Source organism: Sander lucioperca, chromosome 18 (assembly GCF_008315115.2).
Source record: "Sander lucioperca isolate FBNREF2018 chromosome 18, SLUC_FBN_1.2, whole genome shotgun sequence".
NCBI lineage: Eukaryota > Metazoa > Chordata > Actinopteri > Perciformes > Percidae > Sander > Sander lucioperca.
Genome location: NC_050190.1, coordinates 31,294,975 through 31,315,040, shown reverse-complemented (window position 1 = coordinate 31,315,040; position 20,066 = coordinate 31,294,975). Strand labels below are relative to the sequence as shown.

The 20,066-nt window shown below is 40.8% G+C and overlaps 1 protein-coding gene across 4 annotated transcripts in view; it reads left to right on the top strand.

Annotated features, from left to right (window-relative positions):
- Positions 1-1,711: 1,711 nt before the first annotated feature.
- Positions 1,712-20,066, top strand: part of kif6 (kinesin family member 6) — a 67,774-nt gene continuing 49,419 nt past the window's right edge. For all 4 annotated transcript variants that reach the window (XR_004108809.2, XM_031321409.2, XM_031321408.2 and 1 more), the window contains exons 1-9: positions 1,712-1,881; positions 3,573-3,682; positions 4,763-4,837; positions 11,386-11,533; positions 11,763-11,872; positions 13,654-13,783; positions 17,598-17,804; positions 19,150-19,293; positions 19,740-19,826. Coding sequence is in view for 3 of the 4 variants with exons in the window: in XM_031321409.2 (XP_031177269.1) it covers positions 1,822-1,881; positions 3,573-3,682; positions 4,763-4,837; positions 11,386-11,533; positions 11,763-11,872; positions 13,654-13,783; positions 17,598-17,804; positions 19,150-19,293; positions 19,740-19,826 (1,071 nt within the window). In the remaining variant the exon portion in view is untranslated. The remainder of the gene's footprint in view (positions 1,882-3,572; positions 3,683-4,762; positions 4,838-11,385; positions 11,534-11,762; positions 11,873-13,653; positions 13,784-17,597; positions 17,805-19,149; positions 19,294-19,739; positions 19,827-20,066) is intronic.

Genomic DNA, 20,066 nt, shown 5'->3' with positions numbered 1-20,066 from the left:
ATGAAACTGTTTTTGTTGTCCTAATAAGTTATGTGTGGACTTCATACCTCATTTTGAAAGTAACAAAAATGTTTTCTTTGGGAAAAGGACAAGTATGTATTATGGTAGACATAGGGGACAAGGCTTTCATTTAGTAGTATTTAGATTTTAGATTTTTTTTTAAATCTTGGCTATTTATAATTGATGTTGACAAGCGACAAGAGTAATACTGTAGAGGCAAACTTGGTATATGATTATGTACACATTTAAATCAAACTGTGCACACACACACGCACACTCACACATGTGCACATACACACACACACACACACACACACACACACACACACACACAAGAAACCACACAAGAAGCATTTTCTGTGGCACCAAGGAATGCACTGAAACAAACATGATACATTCTCCTGAATGCCACCGTGAAACCATGCAGTCTTCCTGGTACGCTGTCTGGTGTGCAGCTTGGGAGTAGGCCTCCTGGTCGGCTATATTTGGGAGACATACAGGGTTCAGGTGAAATACCAGAAACAGAAATTGGAGATAGGGTCAAAGCCACCCACCATCCCCCACCTCCCCTCCTCTACCCTCATTCCCAAATACATTACATGGCTCTGTTTAAATCAGTTCATTTCTGTTCCATATAAGAGAGAGAGCATGTTGTGCTTTTTCCTGGTGGATGCATGCACTTTTATTTTTAATTTGTTTGATCTTTGTCACCTTTAATTTGATAGGACAGCTAGGTGAGAAAGGGGAGAGAGAGGGGGAAGACAGGCCGGACTCGAACCCTGGACCTCTGCGTCGAGGCATAAACCTCTCAGTATGTGTGCGTCTGCTCTACCCACTGAGGCAACCCGGCCACAGATGCCTGCACTCTTATATAACCTCTGCCAGTGTTCTTTGTTAGCATCATACTGTGCAGGTAAGAGGTAATATAAGTGGTATTATTAAAAAACTGGCAAAGTCAACTTCAACCACAGCAATGAAAGTTGCAAGACAGGTGCAATATTATTTGCGTGTCTGTGTGTATTTGTCCATGAATGCAAACGGGCTTGTACCTTGAAAGACTACTGCATTCCACCTCTTTTAGCCTCACATCATGCACAAAATACACACACACACACACACACACACACACACACACACACACACACACACACACACACACAGTTACGTTTTTAGTTTATTTTTAAAGGTTTTTATGCAACATGTAGCTACTGCACCTACAGACACAGCAGGTATGTGGTAGACACAGCATTTCTTATTTTCTAATATATCTATCAATCTGTCGATTGTGGTTGCACCTATTATGAGAAACTGCCCTTATTAAGCCAGTAACCTGCCCTTACAGTATGTGTGGGGAGTGCCTACAGTGCTGCTGAAAACACTTCTGAATGAGTCACTGAACCCGCAGTGACCTTTTCTCTTAGATATACAAAACAACTGCTTAGTAGAGACTAACACACATCAAAAGAACATAGAACAGCTATGAATGCCTGTTTTATTTTTTACCTGTAACTATTTCTTTAATGCTATTCACATGCTCCCTCCTTCACACACTCGTACCTGGACATCTCTGAACTGGCTCTGACTCCTACCATCAGTCATTTGTGAAAAATAAGAGAATGAGAAGGATAGAAGGAAAGGTTGCTTTGCTCTGATGAACCATCTTCAGAAATATAGACGATCTTTTTTCGGTGGAGGTGACCACTGTCACCTAGCAACCGACTCAAACAAACATCAAAGAGCCCAGCGCCGACACCAACCAGCTAACTACAAGTGACACCAACAACACACTAAGCAACTTCCTTTCCATTTCTAGCCTAAAAAATGGTGAAACAGACGATACAGATATATGGTCGCATTAAACCCACTGAGAAAACTAAAACGGTAAGTGGACAACTAAAACAACATTTAAACTCAACTCAGTGAGTGAATAACGATAGACAGGGCTTATTAAGCTAGCTAGCTAGCTAATGGTGGCGTTTTTCCTAACCAGGCCTCCCTAAGTACGAAGCACGCACACCTGCCTCGACATAATACTACTCAAAACGTTACATTTTCTACAATTATCGTAATGTTTTCACAACAGACAACAGACACAACAGAAATGCAATTAAAATTGCAGGATAAATCATTCAAGTAATCAATAACTTACAATACAGTACCAGGGCCCTGGAACTTGCACACCTGAATGGAATGCAATTAATGTTTTTACTTACACCTGTGCTTTCCTTGCTGTGACATGCCAAAATATCAGAAATCACTAAGTTACTCCATACAGCAAGTAACCTAAAAATTCCGAAACATGGTAAAGTGACCACACTTTATTTATCCACTGCTAAATGCGTCTTTTGGAGTCCAAAACGTGTTATGTGCTAAAAACGAACGTTTTCTCTGTTTCACCCTCCATTTTATTTGTGGAAAATGGAGATGCCATTTTCAGACCATATTTGATATTAAAGTGGTTGTATTAGATTCAGTTCAAGAGGTTCCCAGTGACAACCAATGTCGAGTTATCCACATAATGAATGTGTATTCTGTAAAGTGCATCACTGTCATCAAGGAGAAACATACTGAGCCAGTATCCGATTTTAAATATAGGGCTGGTGTCAAATAGTGGCAAGCTTATACAATAATATCAACCAACCAAAGTTTTTTTTTGCAATGAAGTACACACATGGATACTAGTGTTCACTTACGATCAGATAAGGGCCCTCTTTATTGGATTCACATATAAAAAAAGTTCATATCCCTGGCAGCACTATTCCCCTCTGTAAACCCCAGTTTATTGTCTGAGCACAACAGCTGATGGAAGAGGGTTTCTGTAGCACTTTAGCTTGAGCTGACAATATCCAGCAAAATTAAATGAGCACAGCTACCTCCTTGGGGCTTTTTTTTTTTTTTTTTTTTTAGATCTGACAACAGAACAGTGGTGGTCAGTAGGCGATACTGCTGACTGAGTGACAATCCAATAATTTTTTTTTTTTAAATCTTTTATTCCTTGAACCCTGGGGACTTGTAATTGCATCAGTGCCCAGTGGAAACATATGCCAGAACATATGTCGAGAGTGCAGTTGTTTACATTGACCCAGCCAGCCTTACTTTAAATGGCCTCCACAATTAGAGCTCTTTCTATATTGGTTTAATGTTCTACAGTCTCCCCTGAGGCTTTGGTGAGCGGAGGTTAAATTGCAGAGCTTGCCTACAATGCACACTGATCATGGTTGCCTGTTTCTATTGCGTTCCGCAGGATATACTTCATAAACTCCAGCTTTTTCATTTCCAAACCACAAGTGGCTAAACTTATATTCTAGACCTAGACATAAGGTATTGTTTTTTTGTGTTTAAATTGGGCTGCATGTATGGGACCACATACCCTAACAGCATACAAGTCATACAACATAGGAGAACTCTTTCAGAAGAGTAGATGGATTCCTATATATGGCTACTCTCAAATACTTCACAAATAATCTCTTGTCGTGAATTAACCCTCTACTTTGCTCTGTGATAATAAACAGCAGTCTGTAAGCCTTGCTCCAATGTAGGACTGACTCTACTGTTGTCTCTGGCTCCCTCAGGTGTACTCTGTGGACAATGATGAGAAGACAGGTGCTTCTTTGGAGTTTCTGGTGCCCAAGGACTTGGCTGATGGCTTTGTTAATAACAAGAGGGAGTGCTACAAGTTCAGGTAGAGTGTTAGGTAGCTGTATTTGTATCTATAAAACCTTCCATATGCTTCATTTCACAAATTAGCCAACTAATTTGGCCTAAGTAAATTTAACTGGTGGGGTCTTTAAATTCCACTATAATAATGTTCTCTATCTACAAATGGCTGTACTTCTCTTAAAGCCAGTGAAAGCTTTTATATTTATATTTTCTGATCTGTTTAGTCTTTAATGTAAAAACCAGCAGCAGTTTCTTTATAGAAATAAAAATAACATCAATAAGAAATTGAACTGCATTCAGTCTACATGCAGTGGCTTTATACTGTCAGTATATTTAGCTACAGTCTTAAGTTTGTGCAGAATTCCCAATCAATGGCCTTCTCTTGTGTATGCTAAAATTGTGAAAAGCAAGAATCTTGTAGATGACCACTTCAGCTCTTGATTTTCAGTTATGCTTAAGCTAGAATCTGCAGGAGTGGTGTAACTGTAGAGTTAGGAATACATAAAGATAACATACAACATAGAGGATGGTGTGTTTCCCACCAGAATCTACGCTCTCAAAGCTGCATGAAAACTTTTCCCATGAATAATTCATCCACCAGTTCTCTCAGTGCAGAGCCAGAACATCTGTTTAACGCTGGTGGTGAAAGCTGCAGCCTTATATACCCTCCGGGCAGGGCCCATGCCACGCTTCCAAGCCCTAAATTCACAGTTAGGGAGTCAGAAAGCAGTGGACACTGAGAGCCTTTAAAAAACCACATAGTCTTATAATAGCCTGTGGAGGTTCCCTTGTGCCCTTATAGAAATACAATTTCCACATTTAACAATCTTCCTGGGCGGATTTCTCATCTTTCTGTGGGATAAAACATGATAGACTGAGGCTGCGTTAGAAAACAGAATGACTAAACTCCTCCTCATCCACTTGGGGAATTAAACAGACTGCTTTTTGTGCTTATACAGTACTGCTGTGGTTAATTGTGTTTAGCCTTGATGTTTGAGATAAACCAGCAACGTATACTTACTTTATAGTACGGTAGTACATGAAATAATAGCTAGATATTCTGACCTGTTCTGTTCTGCCTGTTCCTTTCACTTTTGTCCAGGTTCCTAAAGTTATTTGATCAAGCTGCCAAACAAGAAGAGATATTTGAAAACATTGCCAAACCAGTTGCAGACAGGTAAAATCTTACTGTCATTGTGTTTCCTGAAATGACACATTTTAATAAATGTTTGTATTAATGCAATGCAATTTTGAAAGCTTTTGTAATTGCTTCAAACTCTTTATCAACCCTTAAAACTACATCTTCTGATTTATCCCATTCACAAATCACTGCACACCTGTGCCCAGCACTGCTCATCTCTCCATGTCGGGGTCAGGCCACACAGGCTTTAGCCATTCTTGTTGACAGGAAGTCCGTAAAGCTCAGCTTTCTTTAAGATGGAAATGAAGGGTGTCTGTGATTTTTGGCGTGCTTTACATACTTCAACCACTAAGTGGACTGAGCTGGCAGGCAAGATGGCACACTGTGCCATCGTGAGTGTGAGAACATTTTCAAGCCACAACACAGAGCTATACTGTAGCTGCTCACTCATTTTGAGCTGTGGTTTAATTTGTCATGCATGAGGACCACATTCATTAGAGTAACCTGGTGAAGATTCTGGCCCTGGAGATCAACGGTACAAGTCATTTTTCAGTACTATTCAACTGAATGGAAAAAGGGGATTAATCTGGGCCAGTTTTTAAATGTAATATGTATTTTAAACATTGATAGGCCCAGTACGCCTGGCCGATTTGATTTGTTAGGGTCTAGTGCATAAGCATGTGTTCTCATTCATTATCACTATAATAGACAGGATCACAGTCAATTTTAGCCAATAGAGCCACTTTCGGTAATGTTGATATTTAAATAATGGTCGATGACTGAGCATGATGATTGAAGGAAGCAGAATTCCCTCCTTGATATTTTCAGGAGTTTACAGTTAACTTTAAGGATCCACCTGCTTTAGAAAGAACTGTCTACTAACGGTCTACTATGGTTGACCAGGTGTTCTAATATACAACTCCACTGGTGAAAGTGGAAGCTTTACAATTGGACATCAGCATAAATGTCATGTCATGCATGGTTTTTAATCCTTGATTTAAATGTAGTTAGATTCTGCATTTGCATTTACATTTCGTTCTTCCATCTTCAAATTTGCAGAATTGTGAAATTCACTTCCTTGCTTCTTGACCTCTGAGATACCTCAACACACAATTTTCAGTCCGTTTTAACAAATGGAACTCCAAAAGTCTCATTTCCATCAATAAGTTAGTGGTCATTTTTGTCACTGGAACTGTGCGGATTAGGCAAATTAGGAAAACCAACAGGACATGGTGCGAGGGCTGCTGGTGGTCAACACACTCTGCAGCTTGCAGTTCGGTGTGCCCCCTCCCCCCCCTTTTCATCTAAAAACATGTTGGGGGGAAAAAAAACCTTAGGTATTGTCTTACTGCAACGACATTTCATCTTTCTTTCTTACTTACTTACTTACTTACTTTCATTTACGGCTACACAGAGGAGGAAAATTAAACTGAGAGCTTCTGTCCCCACAGTAAATCACCTGTTGAGCGTTTGATGGTTATTTGTTTGTGCTTTAGAACGTAATCGTTAAAATAACATTTTATTTCTCTTATTGGCACTGCCGCGCTCTCTCTCTCTCTCTCTCTCTCTCTCTCTCTCTCTCTCTCTCTCTCTCTCTCTCTAGCTCGCCTGCGTTCGACACACTAGACTCTGCAGCCTGCAGTTCAGTGCGATCGCTCGATCCATCTCTCTTTTTCAAAGCCTAACTTCTTTTTTTTGTTCTTCTTTTCTTCCAAAAGAGACATCAGCCAAGGGGAGAGGGAATTTACTTGGAATTTCCTGTGAGCACATATTAGTTGTGTTGTTACATTATGTGAACAAAGTTCTTCCTCTCCTCCTCCAAACTCTGTCCTCCTGGCTCAGTTTTGCCCTACCACCTCCATTCCTCTTAGGCTTCTTAGTCACAGCAATAGGGGCTATTTGTGGAGTCCCACAAGTGCTGCGCATTATCTTTGCTATTAGAAGACATAAACAACATGGTGAGATGTCTGATGTATTTGATCTGACTCACACGGGTCCACTGGCTTGGACATTGGCTTGGAATCTTTTAACTGTTCACCCTTTGTTGTGGCAGATGGTAAGCTTCAGGTTAAAAAGCTCCACTTACAACCAGCCTATGTCTTGCCATATAAATTTGAGCGTTAGTCTTTGATATGACTATAATGTCTGCAGCCCAGAGGACACTAGTCATCCTGTCTAGCCATGAACAATCTGTCTCCCCAATCAGACATTTTTAAGTCCACTGTCAGGTCCTTGCACCCTCTTCATGATGCCTGTTTACACACTGAATGTTCTGAATTCCACAAAGTTTGAACCTTTTAAATCCAGTCTCACCACAGTGACTAAAAGAAAGGAGGGGATAGAGGGAATAATTCTGCCTGTTCAGCCCCTATTTCCTATTGAAATATGTTGCCTTCAAACACAATCACAGGAATAGGCCAAGACATAGGCCTCATATCCTTGCTACAAAATGTATTGAAAGATACTGAAAGGCACTATAGCTGGGTCTGATGTAGACTACGCTATGTGAAGCCCAGTTAGTGTGCAGATAACTATAAAGCTTATGTTGATATTGACATAGTCCCAGTTAGGGCAGCACAATAAAACAATTTTTTTATTGTCGATATCAACTTGTGCAATAAACACATCACGAAAGACTTTTTTTGAGTTAGCTGAAAGAGTATCAGTAGAAAACTGCACTTGTTACTGTCAACCTTTTTTTTTTTTAAAAAAAGGTGCATTTTGTTTTCAGTTCAATGTTCATTTTGTTAAAAAAAAAAAAAATCCTTTCGTTTTTTTTTAATTCTATACACAATTTGTTGTATTTTAGTTAGGGCTGTCAGCATTAACGCGTTAATCGCGATGCGATTAAGGGTCGAGCATAATGCGTACATTTTTTTTTATCGTAATAATCGCATGCCGCCATTAATTAATTTATTTTCACTTCACTTTGCGTCGTGCCTAACAGGCTACTATTTTGCCGTACTTCCTCGTAACACATCCTGCTGCTGCAGGAATAGCAACGCCGATTTCGGTGCCTCATTCTGGTGCCTCATTCTGGTGCCACTGATATGCCTGCTCTTCTCTCTGATGCTCTGAAACAGACGTTACAGGAAACTGAAACATTGCTGCACATGACGCTAGTTAACACTATACTCGACAGCAGCTAACGTTAGCCTACCACTAGCTAGTAGCTGGATTAAACACGGTTAAAATGCTGACAGCTAACGCTAAACAGTGTAAAGTGTGACTGTATTTCACTGTAGAGGATTCAACACCGGGATGTAACAATCTGCAGCTGCCGTTGTCGGAAAAACACAGACGGTGCGTTCAATGAAACTGGTAATTTACAGCCTCGTGGTGCATTCAAAGTTGTTGTTAAATTCAAATGTGTGACTAGATTAAATATATAATAAACAAATACAAATCTTAAAATCAAGTTCATAAAGTCACTTTCTTTGCATTCATTTAATTCCCAATCAAGATACACTGGTAAGAATGGCTTTCCATTGTTAATATGTACTTAAAAACTGTTCTGAAATGCAAATTAATATAATTTTAATCATGTGATAAAACATGCGATTAATCGCGATTAACTATAGAAATTCAACGATTAATCGCGATTAAGAATGTTATCGTTTGACAGCCCTAATTTTAGTGTTATACTGAAAGCAACAGAAAGGCAAAACTGAGTACATTTTAATATCTGCTTTATTTATCGCATATGATATCGTTATCGCAATATCCAACAACGTTATCGCAGATTGCGTTTTCCTCATATACTGCAGCCCTAGTCTCAGTTACAGAAGCACTCCCTGGTCTCAGTTTTACAAATGGAATAAAAATGTGGGCTGACAGACTGGTATTCCTGAAAGCCCCTGTAGTCAGGAAACATTTCTTCAGGTTTAGTCTGGAGTCACTTTGAATCGCAGCAGTTTCACTGTCACCACACTAAAACTCGCACGCAGGCGACCATCCTCTAAGCTAACAATATCTGCCAGGTTGATGTTTTAGTTGGTACTCTGTCATACTTGGCGCACATCAAGTTTAGCCAAAAGCTCTAACTCGTTTACTTGCACACTAGTCTCTGTCTCTGCTGTGGTGTAACCGAAACCAGTCATTTCAACCCCAACACAGTAGTTTAAAAAACAAACCAGCATTAATAGCTCCAGCAGAGGAAGAGCCAACATAATGATGTTGGGCTGGCAAGGCAAACCCTCTATGTGCATAGTAATCCCATTTCACAAGGCTGTGAAACCTGTAGCCCAAGTTCAAAGAAGAATGATGGTCTGTTCAGTTTTATCCTTAACCCCCATTACCTCAAAAGATTGGACTTGCTGCTTCTTTTAAAAAGAACAGGAAGAACACGGATCTTCTGGACGATGAGTTGCCAATCTCCAGGAAAGCTGAGGTGTAAACAGGAACAAGCATTGGGAAACGCCCAAGCCTCAGTGGCAGGGCCGAGGCCGCATCATTAGCATTGACATTAAACTAAACACAGAGCCTGTCTTTTCTCCCCACTGCCAATCACTGCCATGACTCACGCCAGATTAAATGGACGCCCAATGGCTGTCCAACCAACCACCATTTTTAGTGGACCAAGTGTTTTATATAAACTGACATGCAGTTTTTTCCTTTACCCTTCTCATGCAAGATGTGGAATTGTACAGTACACAAGAATGGAAACCCACATACTGCTCTAACACTGGGTTGGCAATTCCATTAGAATAAGTGATAGGCTTATAATATATCTTGAAATATATAGTGTCAATATATCCTTTTCCTTGCAGTGCACAGAGTTTATCCTCACCTTTGATCCAAGCTCGGGTGTCAGAGGCCCCTATGTCATTTCACTATTTCTTCCTGGTTTATTTCCAAGACTACAGAACAGATGCTTTTTTGCCAATTTATCCTACCTCATATGAGTACCACTATTTTGGATGTTTTCATTCAAACAGAACTAGATACTATTGGTTTCCATGGCCATGTGCATGTGCAAAAGGGCAGTCCAGTGCCAAACCAAAATTTACCAGGCCCTGCCTAGTTGAGTGGGTTTGGGCCTTTTCCTTCACTCATACTCTGAGACATTCCTCCCTCACCGGCAGATGTCTGTCGCCATAGCAGTACTCTGGTCACTGCCATCTTTTCCTGTGGATTTAACGTGTCAGATTCAATTCACTCACACTTTTGGTGTCTGCTTCGGGATATACTTGACAGTTCCTTTGCACTCTTGCAAATAAAGATAGTGATATTATAGGAGGCACACAATGCATTATTTACAGACAAACCGATACATTCTGCTTTTTGCAAGTCATAACATGTTTATGTCAGTAAGACTGTATTTCTGAAGAAAAAATAGCTCTACTTTCTACTATTGGCAACCAATTATTGGTAGGCCCATTTTGTTTTGCATGACAAAATGGGTCCTGGAGACACCTACTATAGCGGGATCTACCACAGAGGCGGTTTTGAGTACTGTGCCAGTTGTTCGTATTTCTGTCTGCAGACAGATTTTGTCGCCACCGTGCAAGATACAGTCACGAAACATTACAGGTGTCTAGTTGAGATCAATATAAAGGTCCAAGATGGGTACGATCCGAGCAAGAATGCCAGAAGTAGGGAAGGCGCCACTCTCCCCCCCCACACACACACTTTATGCCCCTGCCCGGATTGGGATCACGGATGGTGTGATCCCATCGCAAGTCGGTCTCTAGTTATGTTCCTACATCCAATCTGTTCGTATGTTCTAATGGATTTACAGTAACATAATCTTCCACGACCCAAGTGCTGTTCCGAGAACATCTACTGTACCACCGGTTTGATTCCAGCCAGGGACTTTTGTTGCATGTCATTCCTCTCTCAATCTCTCTCGCTCTCTCTCTCACTCTCTCTCTCTCTCTCTCTCTCTCTCTCTCGCTCTCTCTCTCCTCTGTTTCCAGTCTGCCTCTTCTCTATCAACTATCCAATAAAGGTTAAAAATGCCCGAAAAAATAATCTTAAAAAAAATAAATAATAATTGGATGTGGAAGAAAGGAATTTTAATGAAACTGTGCATTAAATCTGATTATCTGCTTCATACAAAATATGAAAAATAGATAATATTAAGTGTCTATTCTTGATCTCTTTGGTATTACCATAGGCTTTATGTTATATTGGTGTTCATGAACCTGTCGGCTAGCTAGCTATATTTATGTATTTATTTACCCATTCTAATAATTACTTTTTTCATGTTTGTAATGCATTCATGGAAGTGCAGGAAATCACTAGCTTATGTAAAAAAAAAAAAAGGAGCTTGTGGAAAGCAGGTACAAACAAAAAGTCCTCCCAAAATAACTCCTGCAATAAGCTTGACGCCACAAATAGATATGGAACAGTGTGAGGCTTCTTTACTGGTAAGATTACAGTAGATACTGTACTGAGTTAATTTTGCTAAGGGTCAACCACTGATCTCAGGCAAGTGCTTATTAGGGCTGCACGATATGAGGAAAATATGCGATACACAATAACGTTGAATATCCCCTATTATATGCACCAGCCCTAGTGCATATACCTTGAAAGGCTTAGTAAATATCGACCTTTTGTGTTTGTTTTGTGTGTGTGTGCAGTGTGTTGGCTGGCTATAATGGCACCATATTTGCCTATGGCCAGACAGGAAGTGGGAAGACCTTTACCATCACAGGAGGGGCCGAGCGCTACAGTGATCGTGGCATCATTCCCCGCACCCTCTCCTACCTATATGAATGCTTCACCCAGGTCAGCACAGCAGGATTAGCTTGTTTTCTCATTAATTTAAGGTTTCAGTTTCACTGGTACAATAAGGCCACACACATTGATACATACAAGAAAAATGTAAAATAGTACCCTACTGTCTCTCTCTGCCATCATACATTTCCCTGTGCTGCAAAGCATCTAAATTAAACCCTAAGATTGCCATCCTTATGCACCCAGTCCAATTTTACAAGCTCTATTTTATGCTCCACAGGACAGCAGTATGGTTTATACCACACACGTCTCCTACTTGGAGATTTACAACGAGATCGGATATGACCTTCTGGATTCTCGACATGAAGGATCTCGACTGGAGGACCTACCGTCAGTGTTCTTTTTATTACTATAACTTTTACTACACTGATGCTACCGACATCCACTTACATTTGAAAATGTCAACACTTACAAAAGTCTTATAAGCTGTATTTAGCCTTAAGGACATGCACTCATAAGTGATAGATATACTTTGTTTGAGGTTAAAAAGACCAACCACCCCTAGTTCTGTTATTCTCCTAAACACTTGAGGGTTTAGCTGAGCCTTATTCCTGAATGGACAATTGTCAGCCTGACCTAGAGTCGTTGTGTGGCGAAATATGGAGACTCTAGTATTTACCACCTCACTACGAACTGCCAACTGACATAATGAGACTATGGGACAGCAATGGATGTGGTCGACCTGTGGCAGACTCTGCCACTGGAGTGGAGAGCAAGAAGGTCATGTGGAGAAATTGTTTTTCATAGCTAGTCACTGCTACGGCTAGTCTAAGGGAAATTATTTTTTGTGTCCATCTACAGTACCTATTTTTCTCATTCTCTCCTTGTGGTCCTTTGTTGCTTCCCTCTTTGCCATGCCCTGTCTTTGAAACTGTGTCTCTTCCACACTGTTCAATCCATTTCATTCCTGCTTCATTTCTACTTTGTTTGTGTCCATCTTTCATTGTAATTATAAATTCCATCTGTCTGGAGGTTTGTCTGTGTATGTTCTTATTTTCTTTTTTTGTCATACTCAATACTTATTCATCTCAAACTAGACTTTGGTCTTCCAGGCTCAACATCGTCTTGGTACATCATTTTGGTGTGTGTCTTGTATTTTCTTGTACAAGTTCCATTTAAGTTTCTTCCCTCCTTTCGCAGAGGATCCAGCTCAAGGTTTAAATACCCACAAATCACAGTCTTCTTGAAATAGACAGTGCCCGTTGTTAACCATGCTGTGGCCACACTTGCTGATTCAAGAAGAAGCTGTGGCACTGACACATTTCTCTCTTTAACTGTTGGTCTGCTTCTGTCTTTCACTGCCTACCCCTTGTCGTCTTTCTAACATTGTTGCATTCATTCTTTTTTTTTTTTTTTTTCTTCTTGTCTCCATTTGTTCATTGTTTTCATCATGCATTCAGCAATCACGGTCTCATTTAAATTACTAAACTAAATTACATCTTATAAATCTGTGAATTATCTTGTAAATTAATTCAACAACTACATCATTTTTTGTGTAAAATACAACAATCAAACCTATGAGTCAGTGGGAGTGTTTAGGAAAATAGCTGCCATAGTACAGGCCTTTAATCACATTAAGATTGATACTGTTTTATCAAACAACCTCAATTACCTACACATGTTAAAATAATTCTCCACATGTGTTCTCCAGTCATTCCACCCTCTTTGACATCTTAATCCAGTAGCCGTACTGTCACAACCCTGGTGGCGTGATGGAAATGATCTGGTAAGATCATTGGAGTCATTTCAGCGCCCCATCTGTCCAAGCACACTGTGTTTCAGAGGGCTTGATGTGGGCAAGAACCAATCACCTGTTTTTAGAAGCAAGCCCTGTCTGTTATCAAGTGATTAACTCCTGATAGATAAAGCACGTGTGTCAAGCTGGGTCGCAGCCCATGATGACTTGCAGATGTGGTTTGTTTGGATTTAGAGCTGAGCAAGGCCGAGGCAATGGGAGGGAAATGGATGACGTAACTGACATAATTAGTTTTTCATAATTGCTACAGTGTTGGATAATTTGGGGTTTGACTGGATTTGTCCCATCAATTATTCCAAGTTAATTTATTATGCTTGATTTTCCTTCAACATTTTTTTTCTTCTTCTTTTCTTAGAAAAGTAGTGATTATGGAAGATCCAGATCAGAACATCCATCTCAGGAACCTGTCACTGCAACAGTCCGCGAATGAGGAGGAGGCTCTGAATCTGCTTTTCCTGGGTGACACCAATCGTATGATTGCAGAGGTAAGAAAGAGGGGAAACGCATACTTTCACAGTGATTCTCTACGAACAGAAATGTATGACGTTACTTCCACCTTTGAATTCATACACCATACATGCAGTGTTCTTCGTCAGGCTTGTAGTCAGTATGCAAAAATACATTGGGACCACTCCCAGGGTAAGTGGCATGAATTGTATTTTTTGTCCACAAATGCATTATGCACTCTAAAGACCCTTCTAAAATATTATTTTGGTCCCCTGTGGCCCTTTTTTACCATGTTTCTTCCAAGTAAAACCAGCATTCTCTCTGTAATTTCTGTTTATGTTGCGGTGGTTCTTTTCTACACTCAAGACACCCAGACTCCCCACGCTGATGAGACCTGTGGTGGGTCAGCTTTTGCTTTGCAACCTGAGGTTTGAAGCAAAGGGCTGATCTCACCTTGTTTACTCTTATTGCTAGTTTGTAAGTAAATAACAGGCAGTAAAAGTGAACTGGATAATCAGGTTCCAATCAGGCTTGCTTTTGATTTTTGTCGAGTATTTCAAAGTCAGTTTTTGATGTGGCTGGGAGTTGTCCATGAAACGAAAGACTAATCCAAAGGAAATAGTTTTGGGAACCTAGATGGAATTTCTCCGGATCGTGGAAATGGGTTTAGTAGCTAGCACAGTCACATAACTTTTGTAGTGTACGAGAAAACGTGTCAACCAAGTACTACATATATTCCACTGAACATAGTCCATTGCACACTCCCAGTGTCCCCTGCTGTAAAACCTGGGGGTATGTTTCAGTGAAAACACATTCTCGCATGTTCTATTAGTCTGTTCATCACTCCAATCAAGGCGTTTCACAGTTCAGCGGGGAGCCCACAGTACAGTCCACCCACACAGAGACTTTTGTGAAATTATCCTCTCCGTAACTTCTTCACAAGTAGATTTCTCTTGAGCCCCGAGCAAACAAAGAACCGACAACTACAGAGTCAATTTGTCACTGCCAGAATCATCCCAGAAGTCCTTGGTCCACATAGACTTCAAATAAAGTTAACACTAATGCTTTCCTTCTTCTCTTGCTCCCAGCCATGTGTGGCTAAAAGATGACACATCCATTCAAGCCAGACTCAGAAGTGAACTCATGAGCTCACTCGCTTTGAGATTTGGCAATCCCCTCTACACTTTTATTGGACAGGACATAAAATGCACCTTTGCAACTCCTCACCCTTCCTTCGACCTCACCAGGAAACATTTCCTCTCATCTGGTCTTTTTTCTGCGTTCCTTGTTTCACTTCCCTTTACATGTGGGGATTCAGGGCCTGGATCTTTCTCCCTTTTTACATCCTAACTGCCTCTTGTTGGGGGTGAGTTGGGTGCATAGCAGGTGGTCCGAGTGAAACTTCACTTTTAATCTTTTGAATCAGCGATCTCTAAGTGTTTCAGGGTTTGTAGCACCAGATTGCCCCTTTATGCTGACCCACTGCAGCACTGTGTGTGGTCAGCATGTGGTCAATTGAGAACACAGAAAAATAAAGGAAGTGTCTCCAAAGAGATGGCATTGTCCTGCTGTTTTTTCACTTCTAAGACATACTTTAATGTCCCTGTGTGGACACCTTTTCCTCTGTGGACATGAACACGCAGTCTGTAACCCTTGAAATATACATACTGTGCGTGTTGTCCATACTCTTTTATGCCGAGACTTTTTCTAGGACTCCAAAAGAAACCTTTATGTCTGGTGATATCTAAATGAAGTTATCGCACACAATGCACGCACAAAACTTGGTGAGGATCACTCAGAGATAAGAGCCAACAGTCACTTCTTATCTATGGACAGCTGCTAGTGTAATGCTTCTAACTGTCTTCCATGAGTGCTGGTATCTATGTCCGCTGTATTACTTGCATTAACAGTCACTTGTATGTCACACTTAGCTAAAAATGAATTCAGCCTAATACAACAGCCCTGCAATAAATCCTACCTTCATGAAGGCTCTAATGTTCAGTTTTTCAAACATTGATATAAAGGGGGGGGGGACACAACAAGAGAAACACCTGTCAGTAAAAATTAAGACAGTTTAACAGCACCACTAACTATATATGTGGCAGCCAGTAGCCTAAATCTGCAGAAAAAGCCATGACCTGGAGCACATCTTTCCACTGACAGCGACATGTCTGGAATTTGACAAACTGTATGGGCTACTTATCAAGGTTAACCCGAATTTGGTTGGTGTTGGTTGGTGTGGAACATAGCTGTCAGTGGTGAGACTGTAAAACTGATTTCAACACCCTTGACCCTTTATTCAGTCCTATTAGGTATGTGCTCCCTTGTCAACGTCTGTTTCAAGGGCTGTTTCATATCACTTTAAAGGAAACCCTGAGGAGCAAACATGGCCGTGTGCAGAGTGAAGGGAATGTGGACTGAGGAAAGAGATGACAGCGGTGGGTTAAGATAGTGAAAGATCTGTTGTGAGCTGTTGTAATGGAAAATGTATAATCATGCTTATTTGTAACAAGAGAACATATGAACACTGATGTATTGAAAAGGTTATCCAGTGCAAAAGGGGAAACTGTTTCTTTGTGATAATGCGCCAGCACCTGCTAAAATGGACATCACATATACTGTGGTTTGACCTAAGGGTCATAGAGACGGCAAATGTTCAGACATAGAAGCGCAAATTTTCAGACATAGAAGCGGGAGGGTGACGAGACATACATCGCACCTTGACAAGTGCATTCAGACATTTCCTGCTCTTAAGGCTTCATAAATTTTACCCTTTTAGCTGTTCCTGTTTTCTAGGCGTCAGACACCATTGACCGTTGGGTTTCCTCTTCAAGTGTTTTTTGTGTTTTCTGTGTATAAAGAGACTGACTTTCTGCATGTACTTTGAGAGCTCTTTCACTGCACCCTAAAACAGTGTAGTGAAACCAGCTGTCCTGCTCGCGAGCAATTATATTGATGACTCTTTCACACTGCACTCTGATGTTTTGTGAAAGTAGTATTTCTGCTTGAATTTAATAAAACAAACAAAGACAGTTTGGTTTTCCTCATCTTTATTATTGAAGTCATCTTTATCCACCCTGCTGTCCTAGAAACTTCCATCACACTGTCACGACCCTAACAAGCAGGTGTTGGCACATTTACGGCAACAACAAGTCAGGGTCAGAGCACCTTTTTAAAATGAATGACCTGGTATCTCTGATGATGTTTTCGAGTAGAGAGAAAAAGTAAGTCATGTCCATGTCTTAGATCAATCGCCCATTTCACAAAAGGGAAAGAATCTCAGCCTTGATCAAAAGCTAATTCAAGGCAAGAATGTACTATATCATCAGGAGAACCCTTCATTCTAGCTGTTCTTTCAAACCACCATCATGTGTCCTAGCTGCGTACAAGAAAACAAAAAAGATGTCTCCGATCAGCACTATGTCAGTGAATGTCCATTTCCTCTGTTTATCCTCTCATCGAGGACCCTATGAGTAACGCCTCTAGTTAACAAAGCTTGTTTGTGCAGAGTGACTCATACTCTATTTCTGTCCCCTCCTGGTCTCAACCTGACTTCTGCTGTTTTACTGATCATCTGAAAGTCATCCTCAGCTTTTGTAAAGCTGTTCATTGGTTACACATGGTGTGCCTTTTGATCTTCAAACCAGCATGAGCAAGACAAAATAAGAATCAAAGGAAACATGTTTTTGTTGTTTCAATATGGAAAGTACGGCAGATGGAGAATAAAATTCCCTATTTTTCCTTTTTTTTCATGTGTACCGATTTTAGAGGATTCCGAATACTCTCAAGCACACCTTAGAATATTACAGGAATTTCAAAATGTTCCGTCACCTTTTCTTCTCTCATCTTCAGACTCCGATGAACCAGGCATCCACACGTTCCCACTGCATTTTCACTGTGCACTTGTGCAGACGTGAGCCGGGCTCGGCCACCCTGCGGCGCTCCAAGCTCCACCTGGTGGACTTGGCTGGATCAGATCGAGTTAGCAAGACTGGCCTGAATGGGCAGCTGCTCACTGAGGCCAAGTACATCAACCTCTCCCTCCACTACTTGGAGCAGGTACCCACCTCTGAAACATAATTTTTCATTTAAAATAATGTATTGTACAAACAATTTAAAGATTTTTAATCATTAATTAGGAGAATAGGAAAGGACAGCTGTAGACAGGAAGGGGGGGGGAGAGAGCGGGGGAAGACGTAGCAAAGAGCCGCAGGTCAGATTCCAACCCTGGGCCGCTGCGGTAAGGACTGAGCCTTCGTACATTGGGTGCACGCTCCACCAGGTGAGCCACCAGGGCACCTCTTGTACAAACAATTTAATATTAAAGGTCCCATGGCATGAAAATTTCACTTTATGAGGTTTTTTAACATTAATATGAGTTCCCCCAGCCTGCCTATGGTCCCCCAGTGGCTAGAAATGGCGATAGGTGTAAACCGAGCCCTGGGTGTCCTGCTCTACCTTTGAGAAAATGAAAGCTCTGATGGGCCGATCTGGAATCTTCCCCTTATGACGTCATAAGGAGCAAGATTACCTCCCCTTTCTCTGCTTTGCCCGCCCAGAGAATTTGGCCCACCCATGAGAGAGAGAGAGACATCATGGCTTTCAAACGAGCAAAGTGGCAGTTGGTCAAGGCCACACCCCCACCCTCCACCTTGCCCCCCCCTCTCTCCTCCTCAATAGCTACAGACACAGAAATGGCACATACTAAGGAAAGCTCATTGTGGGACTGGCTCTAGTGGCTGTAATTCTGCACCAAGGCTGAATTTCAGGAAAGAGACTTCAGATACAGTATTAGGGGACCACTAAGGTCTATATAAAAGAGACTTCAGATACAGTATTAGGGGACCACTAAGGTCTATATAAAAGAGACTTCAGATACAGTATTAGGGGACCACTAAGGTCTATATAAAAGAGACTTCAGATACAGTATTAGGGGACCACTAAGGCCTATATAAAAGAGACTCAGAACAGTATAGGGGACACTAAGCTATAAAAGAGACTTCAGATACAGTATTAGGGGACCACTAAGGTCTATATAAAAGCATCCAAAGAACACCATGTCATGGGACCTTTAAATACATTTTATATAAAAAATTAAATGAAATTTCTTTGTAATCAAGCACAGCAAGTTGATTGCTTTCCACCATGAGAAAACAATTGTGTGTTCTGCTGATTCAGGCTTCTTCATTTGTTCAGTCTACTAGAAGTCTCATCATAATTTATTTTAGGTCAGACATTTGACATTGATTAATGGCCATCTTGCAGCTATTGTATAAACAGTAATGGCCCACACTGTTGGAAAGAGTAATGACATGTTCTTTATGTTACGATCAGGCATTTAATTTGCTACCTCCATCTCAGTCTTGATTTACATATCAAGACTTTTCACTGCTCTCTTCTTTAGGTGATCATAGCTTTGTCAGAGAAGAACCGCTCCCACATTCCCTACAGGAACTCCATGTTGACGTCTGTGCTGAGGGACAGCCTTGGGGGCAACTGCATGACTACCATGATTGCCACTATGGCAGTGGACAAGAGGAACCTTGATGTAAGGATGGACTGCCTACTGTAAGCCAGAATATTCTGGTAGATTGCTCAAAAAGTGTGAAGAAACAAGGTTATTAGGTGAAATGTTATAGGCCCTTTGGCCTTGCGAGCTAGCTCTGTCAGTAGTGAATATACATTTTCTTTTCTGAAACATTATGTGGATTCTCTTGGTGTTCAAACTAAGCATTAACAATATTTTGTTATATTTTTAAAACATAGACAACTTATGTACAGTATATTCTGCTTCATAGAAATAATTAAAAAAAAGCTTTGCTTTGTGAAGAAAGTATAGATTATTAACATTTTGTCATCTTTGTTGAGTCCTTGCATGCATTTTCTTGAGTAAATGTATCAAATGAGTACTAAATGAACAAGGAGTATTTAAGGGTAATATTCTTTCCTCAGGCAGAAAACATTAAAATATATTTTTTACACTGTTTTTTCCAGGAGTCCATCTCTACATGTCGCTTTGCTCAGCGCGTGTCTCTCATCAAGAACGAGGCGATTTTGAATGAAGAACTGGATCCAGCCCTGGTGAGAGCGCCAGACACTCACATCACTTCCCCAGTCCCTACAAATACCATAGCTTAGCCACACAATCACACCACAGAAGCATGACTGAATGTGCTGTTTTATTATGGCCAGACCCTCCTCATAGCTTCCAGACCTTAAATTGATCAGCCAATGAGTTGTAGTGAAAATCCAGCTTCTAAATGTAACTAGATGTAACCCACTGTGTGCCTAAATGTCCTCTTTAGGTTTCCAGTACCAAAT